Source organism: Pelodiscus sinensis, chromosome 2 (assembly GCF_049634645.1).
Source record: "Pelodiscus sinensis isolate JC-2024 chromosome 2, ASM4963464v1, whole genome shotgun sequence".
NCBI lineage: Eukaryota > Metazoa > Chordata > Testudines > Trionychidae > Pelodiscus > Pelodiscus sinensis.
In genome coordinates, this window is record NC_134712.1 from 52,922,395 (window position 1) to 52,947,656 (window position 25,262).

Genomic DNA, 25,262 nt, shown 5'->3' on the forward strand with positions numbered 1-25,262 from the left:
CGGATTCAGCCGGATTCGGATGCATCCCCCCCCCACCCCAGACCCCTCAAAGCCCCCCCTTCCGATAGTCCGGCATATCTGATAATCCGGCACCTCCTGGGTCCTAAAGGTGCCGGATTATCGGAAGTTTACTGTAAAAGTAAATAGAATTTTTTGTTCGTCTCTAAGGGTACATCTAGATTGCAAGCTTCTTTCAAAAGAAGCTTTTTCAGAAGAGATCTTCCAAAAAAACTTCTTTTAAAAGAGAGCATCCACACAGCAAAAGCGCATTGAAAAAGCAATTTCCTTTTTCGAAAGATAGCATCCACACTGAATGGACGCTATCTCATATTTAAGCTGTGAATACTATGGATGGAGTGGCCATCAGGGCACCTGTGCTTTTTCCTGGAGGCCTCTTCTTTTGAAAAAAACTCCCTCTTCCACGTCCACACATGCAGGGCCGGTTTTAGGAAGTGCGGGGCCCGATTTGTGGGGGTGGGGCCGCACATGCATCACGTGCCTGGGGCAGCACCACGCATGCATCACGTGCCTGGGGCCCGGGGCACCATGCATGTGCCGCACGCCCGGGGTGGGAGCCGCGCATGTGCCGCGCGCCCGGGAGTGGGGCCCTCTTAGGCGTGTATGATGCTGTATGATTAAAAATGACCATTTGTATCATTACTGCTACCGTTCACCAACAAGGGGAGACATCCATGTGCCACCCGCTCTCCTCAGAGCACAGGGAGGGAGGAGAGCACACAGCCCCAGCCTCCCTGGCCCTGGAGCATTGGGAGGGTGGGCAACATGTGGCCCAAGCCTCCCTGACCCTGGAGCACAGGAAGGGCACATGGCCCAAACCTCGCTGGCCCTGGAGCATGGGGAGGGAAGAGGGCATGAGGCTCCAGCATCCCTGCCCTGGAACACTGGGAGGGTGGAGGCAACACTCCACTCCCAGAACACCTACAGCAGGCCTTCTGGGGGCAGAGTGTGGGCAAGGCTAGGCTGGCGGTTTGGGAAGACAAAGCCTTCCCCCACCTAGCATACCGGTCACCCATGCTACCACTATTATACAATTGTAACAACTCTTATGCAGGAAATATCGTGCCAAGTGTCAATGGAAAAGTTACAGTCTATCAAATATGATTACCCTGATTAAATCCATGTGTCATTTCTGTATTTAAAGTTATACATATTGACTATGTATTTGTATCCCAAATATGTAATGGGGTGACACTTCTCAAATTGATTTACATCAAGGCTAGATGGCTATGAGAGAATGGCCTAATAAGGATATTTCACTCTAACAATGGGCTATAGAAAAAAAAACCCTTCATTTTGTCCATATAGCTCTCCTTGAGGATACCTTATGCATTGAGGGCCCAATGGTCAATCCTGTGAGTCACCAAGCCACATAAGGACATGTGATATGCTCATGTGACCTTGGCCTCCAGCTTGGGCCAGCAACTTTCCACAAACAGAGGCTGCAAGTAAATTTCCATGTACATGGCAGAGGATACAAAAAGGTAACAGAGACTTCTTTCTTACTTACTTACTTAGGGTATGTCTACACTACCCTCCTAGTTCGAACTAGGAGGGTAATGTAGGCATACCGAACTTGCAAATGAAGCCCGGGAAATTCAAATCCCGGGCTTCATTTGCAAGTGCGGTATGCCTACATTACCCTCCTAGTTCAAACTAGGAGGGTAGTGTAGACATACCCTCACTTACAAGGAAGCTCCAAATAAAGACTGATGACTGCCAATCTTTTTTGGTGATTCCAGAGAGACTATCGCAAACTAGCAGTTTATTGCATCAATGCTACAAACCCGGTACAAGGACTTTGCAATTATTTGTATGTATATGATTTATTAACTATTTTGAACTCACCTGTCCTTTATTATTAAAACTTTCAATTTTAGTTGCTGAAAGATTGGCATCAGCATGATTACTGGATAAGGTCTGAGTTATATATTGACCTGGCTAAGTCACTGATCCCTTGAGATTGGAAGGATCCAGGTCTACTGACATTTGTTTTCAGTAATAACTTGCCTTAAAGTTCAAGTATCTGGGTAGTGAACCAAAGGCTGGAATGCCTAAGGATGGTATGATTTTGGCTTCTTGTTAACTAATATGATGATATAGAAGCTCACTTATGTGAAGTGAAGTCTAATGGTGAAATAATCATCAGTTTGGGGTGAGTCTGTCCTATTTCTTAGCAGTCTCAGAGGGGTAACTGTGTTAGTCTGTAACTTTAAAAACAACTTTTAAAAACAATGAGTTGTCCCATGGTACCTTAGAGACTAGCAAAAATATATATAGTATCATGAGCTATCATAGGCAAAACCCACTGCATCAGATGAGATGATCTTGATTGGGGAAAAAAAGGGGGGGGCACCAGAATAAGAAAGGAGAGGGCAAAAATACCTATCAGTTGTAGTCCTAGTGCTAATGAGGCTAATTTAATGGCCTGGAAGTGTCCCATACTTAGCTTTTGATGTCAATAGGGTGTTGAATGTAAGGAAAGCTGTCAATTGGGATTACAACTAACAGGGAATTTCCCCCACCCCCTTCTTCTGAGGGTCTCCCTTTTTTTTTCTCTTTGTTAGTCTCAAAGGTGCCACATGACTACTTTTGTTTTTAAAAGCTATTTCTTAGCAATCTGTCCTAAATTTCTTATTCTCAGTTGTGACCCACTGAGGCACGTGACATGATCTCAATAGATTTCTATCTACTACTAGACTTCAAAAAAGGATTATATATGAGTGTCATCAAATGACAGCAAACTGGCAAAGGATAATAATAAATTACAATGCTTCTTGGGGATGGACAAATGTATCCAGTGAAGTACTGCAGTGATAGTTTCTTAGACTAGTTTTACTGAGAATGTGACTTGGAATACAGAACACAGTGTGGAGTTGCAGTTGACACTAAATGGGGAGATGTTGCAAACATGAATTAAGTAAAAAACTAAATAAATTTATCAAGGGTTTTGGAAAGGTTAAAAATATAGACAAGAAATCTTAAGATTATATTCTCCACAGACAAATACATCTGATAAAATGTAATCCAAAACATATTTATTCAAATAACCAAGATACTTGGAAAGTAGAAAGAAAGAGACCAAAGGCTGATTGTATTCAGTAAACTTGGGGCCTGTCTCTGGAATCCATCCATATACATAACCCCTGCGGACTTCAATGAGCATTCCGCATAGACAGGATCACCGTCTAACTTTCTGTCTAGATGGCAAAAGAGAAATGTGTATACAGTTTCAGGCTGTGGATGCAGAAATCTTTTATGCAGGGAAGCAGCAAGGCCCCCTTTGTATTGCATTGATGAGATCACCCCTAAAGTACTATGTTTCTTTTGATTAATTGCTTAATCATTATTAGTTTTCAGTCAACAGCAGAAGTTGTTAGTTGAAGGTGATAGAAATGTAGCCGTGTTAGTCTGGTGTAGCTGAAACAAAATACAGGACTATGTAGATTACATTTTAAAGTGCTACATAGTCCTGTATTTTATAAACTAAGATATAATTCTTGCCTCAAAGAGCTCGCAATCTGAAACAAACAAACAAACCAAAGGTAGGGGAAAGAGCACCCGCACTCAGTAAAGGGGGCCAGATGATGAATGGCTCAATTTAAAGAAGTATTATCAGTCATGTCCTCAGATGATGTAAATGAACATAGCTGCAATCAGGGGAGCTGACAGCCAAGGTGGTGGGGGTGGAGGGCAGCTCCATGCTCTTGGAAGGGGTAGGGCCTTGAGCAGAAGGACCAGGGCAAGAGCAGTGAGCATGGCACACATCCTCCGCCCCCTCCCTGCTGCCCTCAGTGCTGTCTGCAGTGTGGTGTGCCTTCCTATCCCCCCTCCTTCAAAGCTGCCTAGAGTGGCCATGTAGTGCTCTGGCAGCCATTTAAAGGGGGCAGGGCTCCAGGCACCACTGATGCTGCAGTAGCACCCACGGCTGGAGCCTCAGGCCCTTTAGAATTGTCGGGCCCTGGAGCAACTGCTTCCTTTGCCACTCCCTGTCAACAGGCCTGTCTGCAATGTGGTCTTGCCTGATATGTTTGCCATTTGCCATTTACTGTTGGATGGGGTCACAGTGAAAGTAATTTCCAAGGGAATTTGATTGTTGACAGCTAATGGCCTTTTGAACCAAACTAAGGTGGTTTGTGCATGATAGACATGGCACACACTGGTTGAAATTTGGGGATGAAACATTAACCTTATTTAAATCAATGGGACTTCTACTACAGGCTTTAGTGAGGCCAGAATTTCATCCTTGTTCCTGTTTTCCTGCTCTCTTCAGGCAAGAAGTACAGTACATACAATCATTCCCATTAATTACAGCAAATAGCAAAGTGTAAAAATACTGTTAATTATGAATGAACTGTAAGAAGTGAAATTAGTATTCTTTCACAAGGATTTTTCAGTACGGCTTGCTAAAGCATATGCATCCTTTGTCCACAAAGGTAGAATATACTGTCTCAAAGATTTGTTAATTTGCTATTTGTAAATGGTAACAGTTCTTTACAATCACTCTCATTACAATGAAAACTATATTCAAACTAAAGGCTCATTTAAATGCCCTGGCTTTCGATTGCCTAACATACCAAATACATTTCTGTGCAAGTAAAGCTTTACAGAAATGAATACCAGTGATGGAATGATATTTTGTGATCTCTCAGACCAGTAATGATCTTTTATCCTTTCAGACAAGTAAGGATATAAACTTTGGCTATCTTAATGCTCTGCTTCTATGGCTCAGAGCCCTGATACAACTAACTACCCCATAAGCATAAGGTCTCACTCTGGCTCTGATGAGCTTAGCATGACCTCAACAGCCCTTCTGTTCCCGAGTCTCCCAAAATCCAACTACCCCAAGTTCTTAACTACCAGACACTTTGGCTACGTCTAGACTGGCATGATTTTCCGGAAATGATTTTAATGGAAAAGTTTTCCGTTAAAAGCATTTTCGGAAAAGAGTGTCTAGATTGGCACGGATGCTTTTCCGCAAAAGCACTTTTTGCGGAAAAGTGTCTGTGGCCAATCTAGACGCGCTTTTGCGCAAAAAAGCCCCGATTGCTATTTTCACAATTTTTTTTGTGCAAAACAAATCTCAGCTGTCTACACTGGCCCTTTTGCACAAACGTTTTGCACAAAAGGGACTTTTGCCCAAACGGAAGCATCATAGTATTTCCGCAAAAAGCACTGATTTCTTACAGTAGCAAATCAATGCTTTTGCAGAAATTGAAGCGGCCAGTGTAGACAGTTAGCAAGTTTTTCCAGAAAAGCGGCTGATTTTCCAGAAAAACTGGCCAGTCTAGACACAGCCCATGGGTATGTCTTCACTCTCCATGCCAGAGATCAACATTCTGGTGTTCGATTTAGCAGGTCTGCTATAGACCTGTAAATCAAATGCTGAGGGCAGCTCTAGCTGGCATCTGTACTCCTTGCAGTTGCAAGGAGTAAGGGAAGACAAACAGGAGCATTTGCTCCTATTGGCTTCCTGAAGTAGAGATGGCACCAAACTTGACTTAAGGTATTCTGTGTAGCTGGAGTTGTGTACCTTATGCAAGTTCCAGGTCTAGCGTAAACTGGGACCCAGGCTACGTCTAGACTACATGCCTCTGTCGCCAGAGGCATGTAGATTAGGCTACCAGGCATAGGAAAATGAAGCAGCGATTTAAATAATCACCGCTTCATTTAAATTTACATGGCTGCCGTGCTGAGCCAATCAGCTGTTTGTCGGCTCAGCGTGGTAGTCTGGACGTGCGGGTGTCGACATCAAAGGCATTTGTCGACCACCCAGGTAAACCTCATTCCAGGAGGCATACCTGGGTGGTCGACAAATGCCTTTGATGTCGACACCCGTGCGTCCAGACTACCGCGCTGAGCCGACAAACAGCTGATCGGCTCAGCGCGGCAGCCATGTAAATTTAAATGAAGCGGTGATCATTTAAATCGCCGCTTCATTTTCCTATGCCTGGTAGCCTAATCTACATGCCTCTGGTGACAGAGGCATGTAGTCTAGACGTAGCCTTAGACTTCTTCCCTCTGGTTCATCATCTGAGAAGCGTGAAACCAACCCCCAGTAATCAGTTCACTTCGGCCTACACACTCCACACAGTTTGTATATGAGAGCCCTACTAAGGTAAAAATAAACATAAAATAAATTTTCAAAGCTGTATTGTCAATGTTCATTTGTAAACTTTCCAAAAGAACAATCATAACATTTTGTTCAGAATTGCAAACATTTTAGAGTTACGAACAACCTCCATTCCTGAGGTGTTTGTAACTGATGTTCCACTGTAGCTTCCATAAAGCCTAATTTGTAGCCATTAACAGCATCCTGTCACACCAGGAAACAAATATCTTTAAGGCAAGGAAAAACAATGTATTTTCTAACTTTGCAGAGACTATCTTCAGCCAAAAGTCCTCCATAACCATTGCTATTATAACATCTAAAGCAAGCTTGCTCGAGGGCAGCTGAATTATACTATACATATATTGCAACCTCTAGATATATTTATTTTGTGCTAATTTCCCAAGACTAAAGTTCAGCTTTTAAAATGGTCTCTAAAGAAAATCACTTCTGTTTTATTAGTGAAGTAACATTTTAATATGGTTATTCTTAAATACATTATTGCACTTGGCAGCAACTGTACAGGACAGTTGGAACATGCAAGCTTCGCTAAGGGCATCTGGGGATGATGAATGTGCAATGTCATGGTTAAATTATACTAAAACAAAACAGATTTTAAAATCTACGTTCCCTATTTTTCTGAGCATGCTATTGGGATATATCAAACATTAGTAACTTGGATTTTTTGGCATGCAGACACCACATACCATTTGCACTCTGGACGTGCACTACAGGAGTTTTCTTTTGCATTCTTTGATTGCCTGCTGTAGGAATACTCAGTTGTAATAGTATTAATATCAGAACTTTCTTTTTAGGTTTGCTCTTTTGGAGGAGTACTTATTGATTTTAGTGGAGAGCGGGCTAAAATTCCATTATAACCAATCTTGACATGAAACATTGTACATTTATCACTGAATTAAAAGTTAAACAGTCATCTAGGGCTTGTGTAAATATTTATTTTTTTGAAAGCTGGGGTGTGAATCTACCTGTGCTAAGCTCCTGTGCACTAGCTGTCTGTATGGACCCTGCCAATGCACACTAAGGGTACATCTACACAGCAAGGCTAAAGTCAAATTAAGCTACACAACTTCAGCTACGTTGATTGTGTACCTTAAGTCGAAATACCTTAACTCAGCTTTGGAGTAGTCTACACAGCAGGAAGTCGAAGGAAGAACATTTTTCCTTCAGCTTCCCTTACACATATGGGGGCTCGTCTACACTGGCCCCTTTTCCGGAAGGGGCATGTAAATTTCATGAGTCGTAGTAGGGAAATGCGCGGGGGATTTAAATATCCCCCGCAGCATTTAAATAAAAATGTCCGCCGCTTTTTTTTTTTTTCTTCAAAGTAGGAATAAGAGCCTCCGGAAAAGGGCGCTTTTTCCGGAGGATCGGGGCCAGTGTAGACACTCTTTTCCGGCTTTTTTAAAAGCCGGAAAAAAGCGGCGGACATTTTTATTTAAATGCCGCGGGGGATATTTAAATCCCCCGCGCATTTCCCTACTACGACTCATGAAATTTACATGCCCCTTCCAGAAAAGGGGCCAGTGTAGACGTAGCCATGCAGTTTATCATGAGTCAGAGTAAGAAGTCCTTCAGCTCAACATTATTTCAAAATAAAGACTTGTAGTGTAGACACACACTGTTATTTTGGAATAATGTCAGTTATTCTGAAATAACATTGTTGCGTAGATGTACTCTAAAGCTACGTCTGCACTGCCCAGTCTTGCGCAAGAACATATGCAAATGAGGCACAGCGGTGATTATTGCCGTGCCTCATTTGCGTACTTAATGAGCCGCCATTTTGTACAAAAAAACTCTTGCGCAAGAGGTGTTCTGCCCCTTGCGCAAAAATGGCGGCTCATTAAGTATTCAAATGAGGCGCAATGATATGTTCTTCTGCAAGACTGGGCAGAAGATGTAGATGTAGATGTAGACTAACTGCTCGAGAGTGCATTCAATCTACTCCGATTTCAAAGCAAGGACTGATTCAAGTTCCCATTGACTGCAGTATTCTCTCATGTTCATTCATCATGGAAAAGTGGGGTCATACAGGGTTAACAATGTCAGTGAGATGTTTCTGCTTAAATGCTCTCAGCAATACAATATGCAAACCACACTGATGTTTAAATTGCCACTGTCAGATATCAGAGTTAGCATCCCTTTACACTAGATGGAGCAATTCCTTTCAGAATTATATTGTTTCAATGTGTCTGTTTGAGGAATTCCTGGTGGCTCATGAACCATACTGAATCAAATGACACCCTGAAGGCTTCTTTCCAAACTAGAAGGGCTAGAAACACACATTCTATGTATACTTAATGGAAGTTTAAAATCTGTGCAGATTGAAGGGTCTGCAAGAGGAGTGACCATGTGTGAGCATTGGTTTAGTCCCAATCACAGCCCCAGAGGAGTTGAAGTTGATATACTGACCTCTTTCAAGCTTTTGGGTAGCACTGGGAGGACAGGGCTCTTCACATCATATTCCCTAAACTTCTCTAACCAGCTTAGAGCAGTACTGACCCATTCGGGAGGCAGCTGCATTCAACTTCATAGTCTGATAGTTTAACACAAGTCAAAAGAGGGAAAACATAGAAAACTCTGAACCTCAGACTGCTTCATGGAGGATGCCACTCTCCACTTAAAAAAAATAAAGCAGGCAATTCTACTCTGTGTGTGTGTGCGCGTGCGCGCGCGTATGGAAATATTGCCTTTAAATGCTATCCTAGAATATATTTCTTTGACAACTTCTATTGGCACAAGCTATAGTTTCCTCCCTGTTATAAAAAATTATCAAAATTCCACCTCAGGGTAGTCCTGTACCAGAGTAAAAATCCATAACCACTGAATAAATCAATCACTCACTAAGGAGAGTTTTCTACTCATCTTATTAATGCATTGTTAGAGAAACAAAGAAAACAAGATGCATTATTTTGAACCACCCATATTGCCCCTATCCTCACCAAGATTTACTATCTGACTTTTAAATTCTTCAAGATGTGTTGTGATTTTTTTCCCCTGGGAAAGAAACTGCTGCTTTACTCCAAATGAATCAGCAAGGTCTGTCAGCACTTTGCTATATTAATTGTTTATGCTTATGAGTGGCGTTACAAGTCTTCTTTTTAGTGGCTTATTCCAAAAGTTGTCTACAGTAGGTGCAATTAGAAAAACTTCTTTTAGCTTTTTACAAGAAGGTAAAATAGCATTGTTTCAGGCACTATTCTCTATTTTAGAGAGAGTGAATAGCTCCTTTAGCCGGTAATATCAATTTATAGTTGACATAGTTCTTTTCAAGCCAGCTTTTAAACTGTTCCTATTATGGAAGCATGAGATATTAGAAAGAATTACTGATTTTGGTAACTGAATGCAACCAAGTATTCCAGCAAATATATAAATGCGCCTCAGAATTCTGAATTTGTGAGAAGTCAGACTCGAGATCCATAAATATTTTTGGTTTTGGTTTTTTGACAATTTTTTTCTAAGAAAATCACTTTTAGTGAAAATTTTTCATTTAACTGAAAACCCATTTTTTTGTCAGAAAAAAAGTTTTGATGGAAAATGTTGAGAAGCCCCAATGTTAATATCTCAATCGTCTCCTTTTCCATACCACAGTAAGGGAAGATTGGAGTTACAGCATTTTTCTTTTCCCTTACTCCTCAAACTGGAGGTTATCAGGAGCAGCAGGAGGTTTTGGAAAGGTAAACTGCCATAGTGTAGAAAGGGATACATCAGGCAGGGTATTCAGTGACAGACAGTATTGGCACTTCTCTCATCTCCCCATATATTTCTGCATAATTTGTGCTTTCATTTAAAACATTTAAGTCTCTGTACCTTCTAAACACAAACAAAATGTTTTAAACATGAATAACTGTAGTACTGTCTTCCTGAGTCTTCCAAGAAACAGGAGCCTTCACTGTCCAATTCATATTAATGGGATGTTAACTCTGAAAACTAATGACAATGCTTTAAATGACATTAATATTAAGCTGCTGATCATTTGGGGAGAAACAGTCAACTGCTCTATAATACTGGAAACATTTTAGAATTATGTGAAGAGTACAGTTAGAGTATAGTCCACTTCCCCCTGTTTTGACCCTGTTCCCATATTAATATGAGGTCTTAATAATTCCTTGCCCAGTTGTGTAGGAGTGACAGGTGTTTAGTCAAGGTCCAGTGTCTTGCAAAAGGGTCAAGCAGAGCCTCATAAGAGCATTGGCCTGAATCCTAAATGTCACCTGCCAACATTCAATAGTTTGGCATTAGTCCTAAATGTCACCTTATTTTTGAGGTTTTGCCTCTAAAAACCCTACCAATCATTGATTCAATCACTGGTTCAGGCAATAGTGCCTTTTATATTTGGAAGAATTCTAATGTTATTATGCATAATTTCATCAGATAGTATCAATGTTTTTAATTTTTAAGCATTTTTCAATTTTTATCAATTTAAATTTTCTCAGTTGCAGGAATTTGGGGGGAGGGAGTTCCATCAATAATAATGTAATCTAAGTAGACAATGTTAAATGTTATAACCATTAAAACACAATTTGCCAATATTTCATGTTAAAATATATAAAATAGATATCCATCACTAATGCTGGCATTACAGTACTCTCATGAATTCTTAGTCATCCTTTCCTTACTTTGTCTGTAAATTTCAGTCATTACCAACAGAAATGCTTTTTGTCTGTGGGTATACAGTGAAATCAGTGTTTATTAACATTTGCCAATAAAAGTCTCATCATTCCATGTCTATATATAGAGAGAGAGCCCTACACAGATACAAAATTGGTATCTGCATCCACATCTTGCCATTCGTGCTGGATGCATTCCTGGCACCACCATAAATAGTGAAATTCATGAATACTGGAAGCCTTGACTCCCAGTGCCCATGGTGAGTGCCCCATAGCTCCCAAACTCACTCTGGGCCAGGGGCTGCAGAGAACTCTTCACAGAATCCGTGAGCTGTAGAGAGCACACCACGCTGCCAGGAGCCTTGAGGATATTGCCGTGACTTCTGGCAGTTGTAGTGAGTTCCCCACAGCTCCCAGCCTCCTCTGCCAACCCCCCAGGCCAGGAGAGGAGACCCCCCACGAATATGCAGAACTAAGAATAGTAATTCTGCAAATCACAAGAGACTCCTGCATGTGCAAAAGTGATACACGGATATCTGCATCTGCCTTCACATCCACAGATGCAGAGGCCTGCTGATATAAAGTGGATATCTGCACATTTGCAGGGTTCTAGATACAAATTTGGTATCCACAGTTACATCTTTATCAGCAAAAATGAACCGCAGATATCTGCATCCACATCTGCAGCTAAGGATAACCCTGGACATAGAGGATATCCGTGGATTTGCAGGACTCTCTCTATATATACACATTTTTCATTAGTAAAGAAGACCAATCTAAGTGCTAAACATGTAAGACATGGACAAGCCGACAGCAAGACAATAAATTTGTTCAAATATCCCTTCAAGGTAACCTTTTGAAATAGAATCTTTCATGTGTAGTTATATAGATACCTGAAACCTTACCTGTACATGCATAATAACAGCATCAGATTAGAAATAAAATTCTGAAATAAATAATTGTGAGGCCATGTGTATCCTAAGAAATTATGTTGACCCAGCTATGTTGCTCAGTGCTGTGAAAAACCCACATCCCTGAGCAACATTGTTAAGCTGACCTAACACCCAGTATAAATAGTGCAAGGTCAGTAGAAGAATTCTTCTAAGAGCTGCTTGGGAAAATGAAACAGAAGGACTCTTGTTGCTATAGTGAATGTCTATCCTGCCAGAGCAATTTAAATGTTGACACAGACATATTGTCAGGTAAATATAAGCTACATCTTCTTGGTTATTAGCATGCACACTCCTTTTGTATTTGTGGCCTCATTTACATGATAGTCATAGCTGCTGATGGATTTTTTATTGTTGGTTAACAAACAAAAAACAAACCACCATGGTGGCCCAAAGTGAAAATGGCAGGTGAGACTGCCTACCTACTTTTACTCAGGGTGCATCAAAACCATTAAATATTTACATCAAACTTCTCATTTTATTTCTCACAAGACCTGCATTTTTGCTTATTTGTTCAACTGAGGAAGATGATAATACTTCACAAAAAGTTAAAGCCTAGAGAAGGAGAATAGCCTCTGCAAAAAGACTTCTCTCTGTAGCAAAAAAAAAAAAAAAAAAAAAACCACAAAACAAAGCAAAACACACTGGGGAATGGGAGGGGAGAATGGGATGACTGAGGAATGAAATCCTTGGCCCCAATTGGTCAGGCTGCTACTGTGTTCTTATACCATGCTCATCACTGGAGCACCAAAATGCCTTCTTGCATTAGGCAATGTGACCAGATAGTTAGGGCCCTGCATATCCACATTGGATGCGAGTATCCGCTGTTGATTTTTGCAGATACAGATGCAGATGTGGATACCAATTTCATATTCACACGGGTTGCTACACATATCTATCATATGTTGCTGTCAGCACAACTAGGCTACATCTACACTGCAGAGTTTTTGGACAAAAATTACTGTTTTTGCACAAAGTCTCATGGAGCGTCCACGCTACAAGCTCATTTTTGTGCAAGAAAAAGTACAGTAGATCATCAGAAGACAGGGCTTTTTGCGCAAGAGTTATTCCTCTTTCTACAAAGAATAAGCCTTTTTTGTGCAAGAGCTCTTGCGCAAAAAGGCACGTGTGGACAGACAACAGGGGTTTCTTGCGCAAGAAATCCCTATCGGAAAAAGCACAGGTGCTCTCTCTTACAGAATGGCCATCTAATGGCAGTGTGGACGCTCTCTTGAGCAAAAGCACATCTCTGGCACAAAAGCACGTGGCAGTACGGATACGCTCTTGCGCAAGAACTTTTTGTAGAAGATCTCTTCCACAAAAAGTTCTTGCGCAAGAAGCCTGCCGTATAGACGTAGCCCTAGAGTATAGCTATAATTTCAGCCTTGGGGAGGAATAACAGAAGCTGCCTGCTGCTGTTCCATTATGAAGAGATTTGTTCAAGCTGATTCACTCAGTGTGTGATGATACCTGCTTTCACTGGACACCCACTTAATAACCCTTTCTATGGAGACCTACTACACTGTGCAGAGAGATTAAGAATTCCTCTGCACAGCTTTTCTGCTGGCCCCTTTGTACAGTGAGCATGCAGCTTTTAAAATGTTTTCAGGTATTCTGTGGACAGATGGGATTCTCCAGAATTTGGCGTTAAGTTTAATAAAACAACCACCAATTCTTCTGCTTGCATGCATATTTAGCAGGATGATTGAAAATGCTTCCTCTCTTCTCCCTCGTTCTCTCAGTACATACTATGTGATAAAAACATATGAGATCATTGGAATTTATATAGACAGATTTGGCGAGTTTTATATATTTATTTGGGCTATGAGATCATTTGGATTCAAGGCTGACTCTCTCTAAGAATAAGAACGCTTATTTTACTCTCAGCTTCCACCTGTTAAAAATGTTACTGTGCACACTGTAATAAATTAGTACCTTCTGTGTCTCCACATCACTGCGTGCAGCACAAATTTGAAAATGTAGATAATGGGCTTTTGGCATTTCTTTCTAAAAAACATCCTGATTTATCACCAGCAAGCTGTAGCTCTCTTTTGAATATTATTGCAAATAAATATGAGCAAACAGGTTCACATAAAAATAACCCAAAGAGAAACTGTGCAGAGTTTTAAAGACAGTTGAATAACATTTTAAAATACATAGCACAGCTCTGAACTTCTGCTAAGCAAAAGTGCTGAAATAATACAAGGAGGAAGGGTTGCCTCCCGGGTTGTCATGGGTCTCCAGGAATTAAAGATTTATCTTTAACTAAAGATCATGTGATATAACCTCCAGAAATATGTCCTACCAAAGAGGGCTGCTCCTGAAGTATTCATTCCCAGAGTGGCCAGAATCAGTGTCCTAGAAATCTCATAAAAAGCCTGCTGTCGTGAAACTTCAAACCAGATTCAAGAGGTATAGATAAATTTTATATGAGTTTCCACATTTTTGGATGCCTATTCCACCTGAACCTACACTCTATACACCTACACACCGTTTGAAGTTTGCCCATCACTAATGACCAAATAGTTTTCTTTAGATTCTTTGCTTTTCTTCTCATCTTTAAAACCAGGCTTTAAAAGAATAAAAAGCAAATAAAGAAAATCAGCAGGCTGACAAAGTTAATAGTAATAAGTTCCTTTCGTATGTTATTATTTGTGTATCTTTTGGAAAAGTCAAGTGAAAGAATTACAAACCTCAAAATATTCAGTGTTTTGCTAACCTACTCCAAAACTCATTTTATTTGGCAAGATCATACTCAGGAAGAGGTACCAAGGGGATCTAACATTATCCAACTGATGATCATACCAATAATTTGCCAAGAGCCTGAAGGAAGAGTCATTTGAAATCTTTCATTTGAAACATTTTCAAAGGGAAATGTCTTTTATTCAAAACCAGAAAATATTAATAGAAATTTTGTTTCTTTTGAAATTTTCTTTTATACAAAAACCTGAAAAATTCTTTGTTTTTTAGTTTTTCATAAAAACCAAAATTTCTGACGAAAAAATTCTTTCATTTCCTTTGAAAATGTTAATGGAAAATACTTACCATTTGCCAAACAATTCTACCAGAGGGACAAATGTCCTATATATAGAAGCCCGTATTGGAGTACCTTTGTTCTTCAGAATAGAGATATGGTCAAGGAGTGATAAGTCTCAACATGAGATGCTCCATCTTCATACAAGTTGACAGGTATTGAATGAAGATCTAGAGAGCCACTTTTCTCTTGGCCACACTTTCATATGCAGCATCAAGATGGTTCTGGGCCATACTGGAGAACTGCAGAGATATCTATCACAGGCTGAACTATAGCCAACATAAATGGACCAGAGCAGTTAATGCTTCTGCAGGCTTTTGTCTTTTGCTGTCTTTCATATTCACATTTCCAAAGTTCTAGGGAACACATGCTCTTTCTCAGTTTTGTCTCCGAGGTAAAAAGAGGACATAAAGAGGTTTGAAGCCACTATCTTCTCCATTCATGTATGAAGCTAAGTACTATGTGTACCTTGGATCAGGATTCTTGTGAAAAATGCCTGTCTGTTGTCAGCCAAGAAGTTCAAGAGGTGCTATATTTAATAATGAATGAATTTCCAATTCTGAGGGATCAAGGTTACTGCCTTTCTATCAGAAACTACACTGGGTTTTTATTTTTTCCCTACTGACTCAAACAGCCAGAAGGCTTTCTGCTGATATTACATTTATATAATGTAAATATTCATCCTCACTTTAGGATGGACTCTCCAAAAAATTCATGCCTAAAACAAGTGAAAGGCACTCTCATGCCAAAGCACGTTTTTAAAAGCTATTCCTTACCATTTTATTGTTTGAGAAGTTCTTTATTTTTTTGCAGAGAAGGGATGTTTTCCACTTGAGGCCCTTTCTATTGATATTGCAAACTGCTTTCCAATCATTCACTATAAAGCTTTTGTTTTCAAAACAAGCTTTAGGCCAATCCTGGTTGAGTGGGATGTTGATTCATGCCCTCAGATGAATGAGGGCATTCTACAAAGCTGCTCTGACTTATGCTGGCTACCAGTAGTCTATAGGGTGAATACAGCAGAAGTGGATCATTGGGGCACAGAGAAGCCATAGCTTTACACTGCAGTGTCTCCTGACCAAACACCAGGCTGGACTATGCCAGATTTAGAGCCAATTTGTGCTACCGACATGACACAAAGCAACTGTAACAGAGGGGAGATTTATGACTTGTTTGTTCATTATTTTATTTCAAGCTTTACCATTTATACAGGATTTTAAGAACTATGGGCATGTCTACACAGCAGCGCTAAACTCAAAATAAGCTTATGCAACGTGAGCTACACTAATTGTGTGCCTTAAGTAAAAATGGCTTATTTTGACTTTCGGTGCTCCCTACAGAGCACTTATTTCGGGATATAGCACCATCCCTCGACTTCCCTTACTCCTTGTACAATGAGGGTTACAGGAGTCAGAGAAAGCAGCCTTCCAGCTCGACATTATGTCAAAATAACTGCTCGTGTGTAGATGCAGACTGCTGCTGTGTAGACATAGCCTAAATGACTGAAATAAAATTCAACTGCTTGAACAAAGTCCAGTGTGTGTTATTCCTGAGTTAGTGCCATTGAGGAAGTTAGCAAAGCATCAATTAAAATTATTGGGCCTAATTTTCATTTACACAAAAGCTGCCTTTCATTGTTCAGGTAATAGAGCTTTAAAGTGAAGGTGACTATAATTTACATATGTTAACAATAAAAAACACAGGAGAACATACCTATTCAAAGAGATTAAACATATTTGATGTATATCATACAACCTACAGAAATGATGCAAAGAAGACAACTTCCTGCACATTTTTGAGAGGTAACGATATGAAATGGAACAGGAAAATACATTTGATTAGTTAGTTATAAACAGCATTTAAAGAGTAATAATCTTTACTTCTAAAGGAAAGATTTAGGTTAGACATTTCTAATGCTAATGTAGCCCCTATTTCATAGTATTCAGACAAAACACTGTTTAGATTACACTAAGGTAAAATATGTGTTAATAGATGTTACTGAGACATCTTCATTATACATGTTCTATGGTAGACTTATAAAAACCATATGGTTAATGTAGAAGACAGTTATGCAAGGGGTTAGAATAGACTGTATGAACTAAGAGATCCTGTCCAACCCATTATATATGTCTCTCTAAAAAGTTAATTCTATAATCCTTGCAAGAATAGTTGATTTCAATGGGATCATGAATATGAGCAAAGGCAAACAGCTCAAGAAATAAGACATCTTCTGAAATATATGAAAGAAGAAAAGAAATTATTATGTAGACACCTGCAACAGTTCTCATTTCATAATGTCAATGCAACAAAACAGAAAGGTATTTTATCAGAAGTGCCAGACTGCTGGAGGACAAACCAAATCAACTCACTTTGTTGTTTTATGATTAAAGGTTTTCAGGTGTCAAATAAGCATTTTTAATATGCTTGGAATGGTAAGCAAAATTGCTTCAATCTATTTGATCTATCCACCACCCAGTATGTAGTTCAAAAGCATTTTCAATAGTAACTGGATGCTCAGGCATGTTTATACTGAGACTTTCACCTTTACATCCCTAGTTTTAATCTCACTAATAGTATAGGAAAGTTATGACCACCTCAGGGAAACTTATGGTCTCTGTGAAGTGAATTTGTGAGCTTGATAGAGCTCTTAGTGAACTTGAAGATGCTTTCTAAATACACACTGGCTGTGTCTACATTGACCCCTATTCCGTAATAGGGATGCAAATGTAGCACTTTAGAATAGGCAAATCCGCGGGGGATTTAAATATCCCCCGCGGCATTTGCATTAACATGGCTGCTGCTTTTTTCCGGCTTGTAGATAAGCCGGAGAAAAGCGCCAGTCTGCACGCGATCCTCCGGAAAATAAGCTCTTTTCTGGAGGATCTCTTATTCCTACTTGAAAGGATCCTTGAAAGTAGGAATAAGAGATCCTCCGGAAAAGAGCTTATTTTCCGGAGGATCGCGTCCAGACTGGCGCTTTTCTCCGGCTTATCTACAAGCCGGAAAAAAGCAGCAGCCATGTTAATGCAAATGCCGCAGGGGATATTTAAATCCTCCGCGGATTTGCCTATTCCAAAGTGCTACATTTGCATCCCTATTACGGAATAGGGGCCAATGTAGACACAGCCACTGAGTATAATTTGAAAATTAATAACTCACTGATCAATAATAACATGGTGAAATATATGTAGAAACATTATAGGCAAAGTTATGAATTTCCTCTGTATGATGGTGTTAGAATATGTTCAAATATCCACAGCCATGACTGGGCAAAAGTTGTTAAATATGTCTCTCTCAGACAAAGGAATGAATGTTTACCTGTAAAATCAGAACTGCGGCCAAATACATTGATTTTCATCTTCAGTTTGCAGGGTTGCTGTAGCCATGTTGGTTTTGTGATATGAGAGAGACAAGGTAGGTGAGGAAATATATTTGATTGAACCAATTTTATGATGAAAGAAACAAGCCATAGAGCTACTTAGACCTGAAAAACAACAGCCTTGGAGGTTGACAAACTGTGGAGCTTGAAAGCTTGTCTCTTTCAACAACAGAAGTTGGTCCAATAAAAGAGACTTCCTTACCTATCTTGTCTCTCACTTTAACACTCTGCATCAGATACCACTTACTACAATAGGCCTGATTCTTTTCTTGCTTTCTCTAGTGTAAAACAAGAGTAACTTCACTGAAATTGATGATGTTACAGTTGTGTAAAACCTAGATAAGTAATGGAAAATCAGGTTTCAAATAATAATGTCAAATAACTCAAACTTTGAGTGTCAGGAATTCCAGTTTGCCAATACAAAATCGAAGTACAAAATGTTAAGATCAGAACACATGTGTTTCACTTTTATAATATGGCAACAATAGAAATAGATTCCATTGTGCTTATCAATTTGGCTATCAAAGTTAACGTGTCATGGAATCTCCTGAGGTCTGGTAGTAAAGTAAGCTGGCCACCATCATATACAAATCTTGGACATTTTTGGCCTTTCCTTATATCGCGAGTACAGCCAAGAGACGCTCTGTAACACACAAGAATTTAAGACAACAGGTATCTCATCACAGCAGATGGCATAACACTCAATGACCTCAAAATATTAGTAAATGTACAGGCTGCCTGGGAGGCAGAACAGAGTTAGTGTCAGGAGTAGACAATGAAATAGATTTTGAGGAGACATGCATGCATGGAGGTAGACACAGAGAACTATACCCACAGAGAAATAACCCCGCTTCATTAAAATAAAAATAGCCACCGCGTTATGCTGGCTCAGCTGATCGTCGGCACAACATAGCAGCCAAGACACGGATCGGTCGGCAAGGAAAGCCTTTGTTGACCGATCCTGTAAACCTAGTTTCACAAGGCATAAGGGATAGGTCGGCAAAGGCTTTTCTTGCCAACCGATCCCCGTCTTGACTGCTGCTTTGTGCTGACAAACAGCTGAGCCAGCACAATGCAGTGGCCATATTTATTTTAATGAAGCGGGGGATATTTAAATCCCCGCTTCATTGACTATGTCAGTATGTCTAATTTACATGCCTCTGCCAGCAGAGGCATGTAGTCTAGACATACCCCTGGAGTTTGAGGCCCACATTCCAGTGTTAAGTCCTAAACCCTGTCAATAGAAAAGACTGAGAAAGTGGAAAGGAGTTGGGGTGTAGGGCACTTGTGAGAAGAAGAAAGAATATAATTAGGGGGAAAGAACAGAATATGATTTGTTTTGCCAGTGGGAAAAAACAAGGAGAGAATATATTTTTCTGGTTTTTTTTTCAAACTAGTATGCTCTCCCTATTTTAGATGAAATGACACCCTGAGGATGCTGCACGGAATACATCTTGTTAGGCAAACTACTCAATGCAATGAAACAACTTCCTCGGTTACTTCAGATTCCCCCTGCACCTGACACACTTTTTTCTCACCATAAAGCAATTAAGATAAGGACTTAGGAAGATCATATTCACAACTAGCTGTATAGGATGACATCATTCTGTGAACATTCAGCATGATACGTTGTGTCTGTTGGCAATGACAATATGTCCCGAATATTATATGTGGGAATAGATGCTGAATGTCATAACCTCATAAATGTAACAGAGACCTGATGTTCCCAACAGCACATCACTGATGAAATTACACATGCTGAAATTTCATGAAGAAATTATATGGAGATGTCAGAATGGAATCCAAGCTTTTCATAAGATTTCAATAAAATGCAGTTGTGGGGAGGGGGTGGGAGAGGGCAGCTAATGAATTATTGGTAGTGCCTTGAACTACAGCTTGCAGAGCTGAGTGTGAATTGTAATCTTTAGTCCTTTTGCCCCCAGAGTTCTCTGAACTCTGAAGGAAGAAGCAATGGAATACACAATTGCCATTGTGTCCCTTGCTGACTAGTTAAAAGAGGAAGAGGTGTGTTGGTGGTTACTGAACTGGCTGATGTTGAAAGGTGCACCGAACCACCTGCTGGATGCCTGGTTGCAAGGTATTCTACTGTGAGGAGGGCAAAAAGGGGAGTAAAATGTACCTTGTCATACATCATACCCCTGCTGCCAATGGCAGGATCTTGGTTCAAAGGTTGCCATTTTGGGGTGAAGCCCAGCAAAACAAACAAACAAAAAAAAACCCAACAATATTTAATGAAGCCTAAGCAGTTTCTGAAAGGTGTTAATTCACCTAAATACATTTAATTAACAAAATCATCCTCTTCCCTGCTGTTTGCACATTCCTAACTTTCATCTTGTGAATGATTCTTTAAAAAAAAAAAAAACCCTCTGGAGAATATGAGTTTTTCCTTTGACATTTCTTTGATAGTGAATTCCAGCTGCTTTCGTTATAGTCAATTGCATAGTACATTTCCAAAAGACATAAGGCAAAGGGAGGGTAACTCTACGCTGCCCTTCTTTCAGACATCAGAGTGAAGTTTATTTAAACAGAATCAATAGAAACCATAAGTCACAGAATTCAGGAATTAAAAGGCTGATTGAGCTTGACTTTTGACCTTCTTATTGTTTTCTGACTCTGACCTTTTCACTTAACCAAATTTCAAACTCAGTCTACATCACAGTCACAAGCCCTGATACTGCAAGCTTTGGAGCACACTCAGCTCTCTGAGATGCCCTTGGGAGATACTCAATATGTTGCATGATCAAACCCAGATTTAGGTAACATCTGTGACAGAAAGAAGTCCAAATTGTTAGTGGCTAGTTACTAAAGAGGAGGAGTTTGTTTTACTATCACCATCCTCTTTTTGCATGTCATGTTGGTGGTGTCCTATTTCTTAAATCTGTTAACCATCTGTTGTCATCTGAGATGTGCTGGTGTCTGTAAGTGAATATTATACTCCTTATGAAAAATTTGGCTTCCCCTTAAAAACACTGTGAATTCCTTCCTTGATATGTAAAATGACTTCTGCTTAAGTGATCTATTTTTAACATTAGAGTATTAAAGGTATGCATGCATTGAAAGTTGAAACACACATTAAAAATACACTGGCTGAGCAGTTATTTCAGTGACAAAGTATTAAATCATAATGAGGAAATAACTAGGGTGGTCAGTTAACATACTTCAGGAACAGATAATTCCCCAAAAGAATTTTAGCCAGTTAAGGGGGGAGGGGGGACGGGACGGGGGGGGGGGGGGGACTACCAATATCATGTATCTGATTTCTGAGTAAATCCAACATGTTTAGATAAATATTTTAAACAAGTACGGTATCTTACAGAGAAATAAAACCATTATATGAACACAAAATATGCATGCAAAATGAAACTCATGATCTCCTGACAAATCAATCTCTGCACATAATATATGTGGAAGAGTCAAGCAATGTCCATGGGATGCATTTTTTAAAAAAAGGTATCAGTGATATGACTTAGTGTGCTCCCTAGCAATTCAGTAATTAAACTATTAGTAAATGGGATCTTAACCAGTTTATTTAGACCCTAATTATTACAGATTTTGTATCCCTTGCCTTGGTGAGCAGTGACTCATATCAGTAACCCTTCATCCCATTGTCTTTATTGGAAGTATTTGTAAAAATAAATGTTCACCAGGGTGAGCAAAGGTTTCACAATTTGGTTTTTTTTAGCTCTTATTAAATATTCATTACAATACTTCAGCTAACACGTGCTCCCCCATTAGAGTAAAACCATAGAGTGGCTACAAATTATTTGCCTACTGAACTAAAAAAATATTGGCTTGGCTCTGGAAAATGAAGTCACTGATTTGTAGTCTCTGATATTTTCCAGCAGGTTTGATGAAATGTTATTCCCCTCAGAAATAAATGAAAGTTCACTTACCATATACTCCATGTTTGAAGCAGGTGGAAAGACTTTGCCTCTGACTTGATTATGAAAATCAAGGATGGCAATCATGTCATTCTGTGAAATGTATCGCTTCCGCCTGACTTTGGGAATTTTTCCGGAGTCCAAGTGAGCTGCCAAAGCTGCTTCAAAGTCAGTGAAATTTTTGTTTGAGAGGAATAGGTCAGTGGAATTGGGTAATGCTATTGCACTTGTTTCACATAGAATGAAAAATAAGAAAACACAGCTGATTGCAGAGATTGCTGTCATTTTAGGGCCAAGGGAGGAAGCTAGGCCACAGGGTTGCTCAGCTGTAAGGCAGGAGAGCAGATCTGTGGAAGAGAAGGGGTGAAAAGATTTGATTCTGTACACACATCTAAGGCTTAATAGAAAAAAGGAACTCTTTCCCCCCAAGATCAAATCTCTGATTCAAAGCAATCTAGGGCTATTCTTTTATACCACAGTGTATGCAAGTGAACCTTAATATGAACTTTTAAAAACTAAGGTCAAATAAAGTACCATCATATCCCCCCACAGATACATTTTCTGAACTATGACTGTACTAATACACACCATCAGTTTGTACTACATACCATATACTTAGTTCTAGCTATGCAGACTGTAAGGAAACTCACAGAATTTTCTTTACTGAGAATGAAAAATATATTCCAGGGCATGTCTTTTACCTCTTGTATTCATGGCTCTGATAATGCCTAACATACAAACTAACAGGCAAAGGACACAGAAATAATGGAAATAGCACATTTTAGTAATAATATTCAAATATTACTCCATCAAAATGCGATGAACAGAAATAAAAATGCATGCAAAGCAAACTTACTGAGCTGAATGGCTTACCTCTGTGTAATACCAAAACTGAATACAATATATTGTGATCCCAATTTATACAGGTCTTTCTTATGTTGTAGTCTGAACCCTTGTAATGAGGGTTGTGTCTTATTACAAACCCTCAAAGAACAAAACTCTGCTAGTTTTGAAAGCTGCTGGCTACAGGAGTTACTAACAGCTTTTATATGTTACAGTCTGTATGATCCAGAAAGGGCAGTCTCTCTCAGGGTCTCTTCCAAGCCAAAATGGGAGGGAAGGAGTTTTGCACAGAACACACAATGATTGGGTGGCATCTTTTTAATGTAGGTGGTTAGGATATTGGGTCACACCCACAGCTTCTATACAACAAAGAGGCAAAAGACAAACCATTTCCCCCCTTGGTAGTTCCTATCTTTTCTCATACAGTTTTTTCCTCAGCCTCATTTGATTAAATTCATCTTGATGTTCTAATACTATTTTATGCTGATCATGGTATGTATATTTTAAAACATCAATATTCCACTAATAGGCAATACAAATAGGCAATGATTAGGTATAAGGAATTGACCTGGTAACTCAGGCAACATTGCATGAATGCAGCATACTAAGGGAGGGCTCAGAATAGTCCAAGGGAATGCCTCTACAGAGTGGTTTCTCACTGAGCTGTGTTGGTAAGAATACAGGGCATGCAAGCAGCAGCATAAAAGAGAAGTACTTAGTTCATTCATTGTGGATTGCAACAGATACTCAAAAAGCCCTGCTCCTTCTCACTTATTCCCTTGCTCTGGCTTTTTCTCTCCCCTTCTTATACACATACAAATTCCAAAGCAAAGCTCATAACATACAAGTTCCAAAGCAAAGCTTATAACTTCACAAAAAGCTCAGTTACCTGAACTTCTGCCTCTGAGAAACTACAGAAACAGCATGACTAAGTGAAAGAGGGCCAGAGAGCCATCTGTTTCAGATTTAATAGCATATAAATTGAAATTATTTAGGCACAGAATGGTTCTGCCACTCATAAAGCAAAGCTAAGGGTACAATATTGAGGCCATGAAGAATGTAGCAGCAGCAGACAGTGGCCAGCAGACAGTGGCTAGCAGCCAGCAGTCCAGTATTAGGGGGCCAGGGATTGCAGATCATTCAATGTCAGGCTGAATGAGTTACTAGGAGTAGGAAATTTGGAGCACTCTGTAAGACAAAGCCCCTCAAAAATTCAGTATAAATATTTTGTGATGTCATAAACAAGATGTGCAATATTCACAGGACACAGGGAATGGAAAACTTTCTAAAGAGGACTCATCATTAGTTTATACACTATATATTATCCCTTACTGAACGTGCTAGTGCACTAGTTTGCAGTACTTCAGCTGGAGAAGCACTACATGAATTTATAGCGAGGAAGTGATATTCAATGGTTAGTGCATGGGACTGGACACCGAGACTTTTAGGCTTCACCGGGGTGGGGAGAGGTGCCATATGTACAATAGTCTTCCCTACATATGTTGTAAGACTCAAATGATTGGCTTTTGTTGATGCACTTTGAAATGAAAGGAGTTACACAAGGATAAGGAATATTATTATTGTAGTGTTATTATGGATACCCAAATTGTCCAACAATTTGGTGCCTTAAATGTTCCCAGAAGATATTCATATGGATGCCCAAACAAGAAATTTTGAGCACAGGCACATTTTGTATGCATGATATTAGATAATTCAATATTAAATTTAATTTCCCCCTATGTAAATGAAGTTCCTATTTGGGTATATTACTGCTAAATAGCTATCATCTCCTTGAACTTCAAGGGGTAGCCGAGTTAGTCTGTATAGGATAAACTTAAAAAAACAACAAATAGTCTGGTAGCACTTTATAGACTAACAAAACATGTGGATGGTATCATGAGCTTTCGTGGGCACAGCCCACTTTATCACAGCCCACGAAAGCTCATGATACCATCCACATGTTTTGTTAGTCTATAAAGTGCTACCAGACTCTGTTGTTTTTTTAAGTTTGTCATCTCCATGTTTAACTCTAGCAGGACAGCTATGCAGATGGTGTAAATTGTCAATGACTTGCTCAAGTTGAAAATCTGACCCAACATCTCAAGAAGTTCAAAAGATTAATTTTGTAAAGCAATCACATTTTAGATTGATATCATTATTACTTAATCTTTATATTGTGTTAATGGCTGCAATGATGTAGAATCCCATTGTGCAAGACACTGTATAAATATGATATATTAGCAAACATATATCAATATCTCTGACATTCATTAAATGGAGCTGCACATCTCTTGAAAACAGGTTTGCTCATGAGTTTTCCTTTATTTCCATTACTCTTGGTTATTGTTTAATTAGTTGTTTGCATGTCTCATGGGCATTCACAATCAATGCTCATGTAA

The 25,262-nt window shown here is 39.5% G+C and overlaps 1 protein-coding gene across 1 annotated transcript in view; it reads right to left on the reverse strand.

Moving 5' to 3' along the window:
- PI15 (peptidase inhibitor 15) overlaps nucleotides 1–23,103 on the reverse strand; it is a 45,135-nt gene extending 22,032 nt beyond the window's left edge. The window contains exons 1-2 of the mRNA XM_006131549.4: nucleotides 22,894–23,103; nucleotides 22,033–22,367 (exon numbers count right to left, since the gene is read on the reverse strand). Of these exons, the coding sequence (XP_006131611.1) occupies nucleotides 22,033–22,305 (273 nt within the window). The 5' untranslated portion in view covers nucleotides 22,306–22,367; nucleotides 22,894–23,103. The remainder of the gene's footprint in view (nucleotides 1–22,032; nucleotides 22,368–22,893) is intronic.
- Between the last annotated feature and the right edge of the window lie 2,159 nt (nucleotides 23,104–25,262).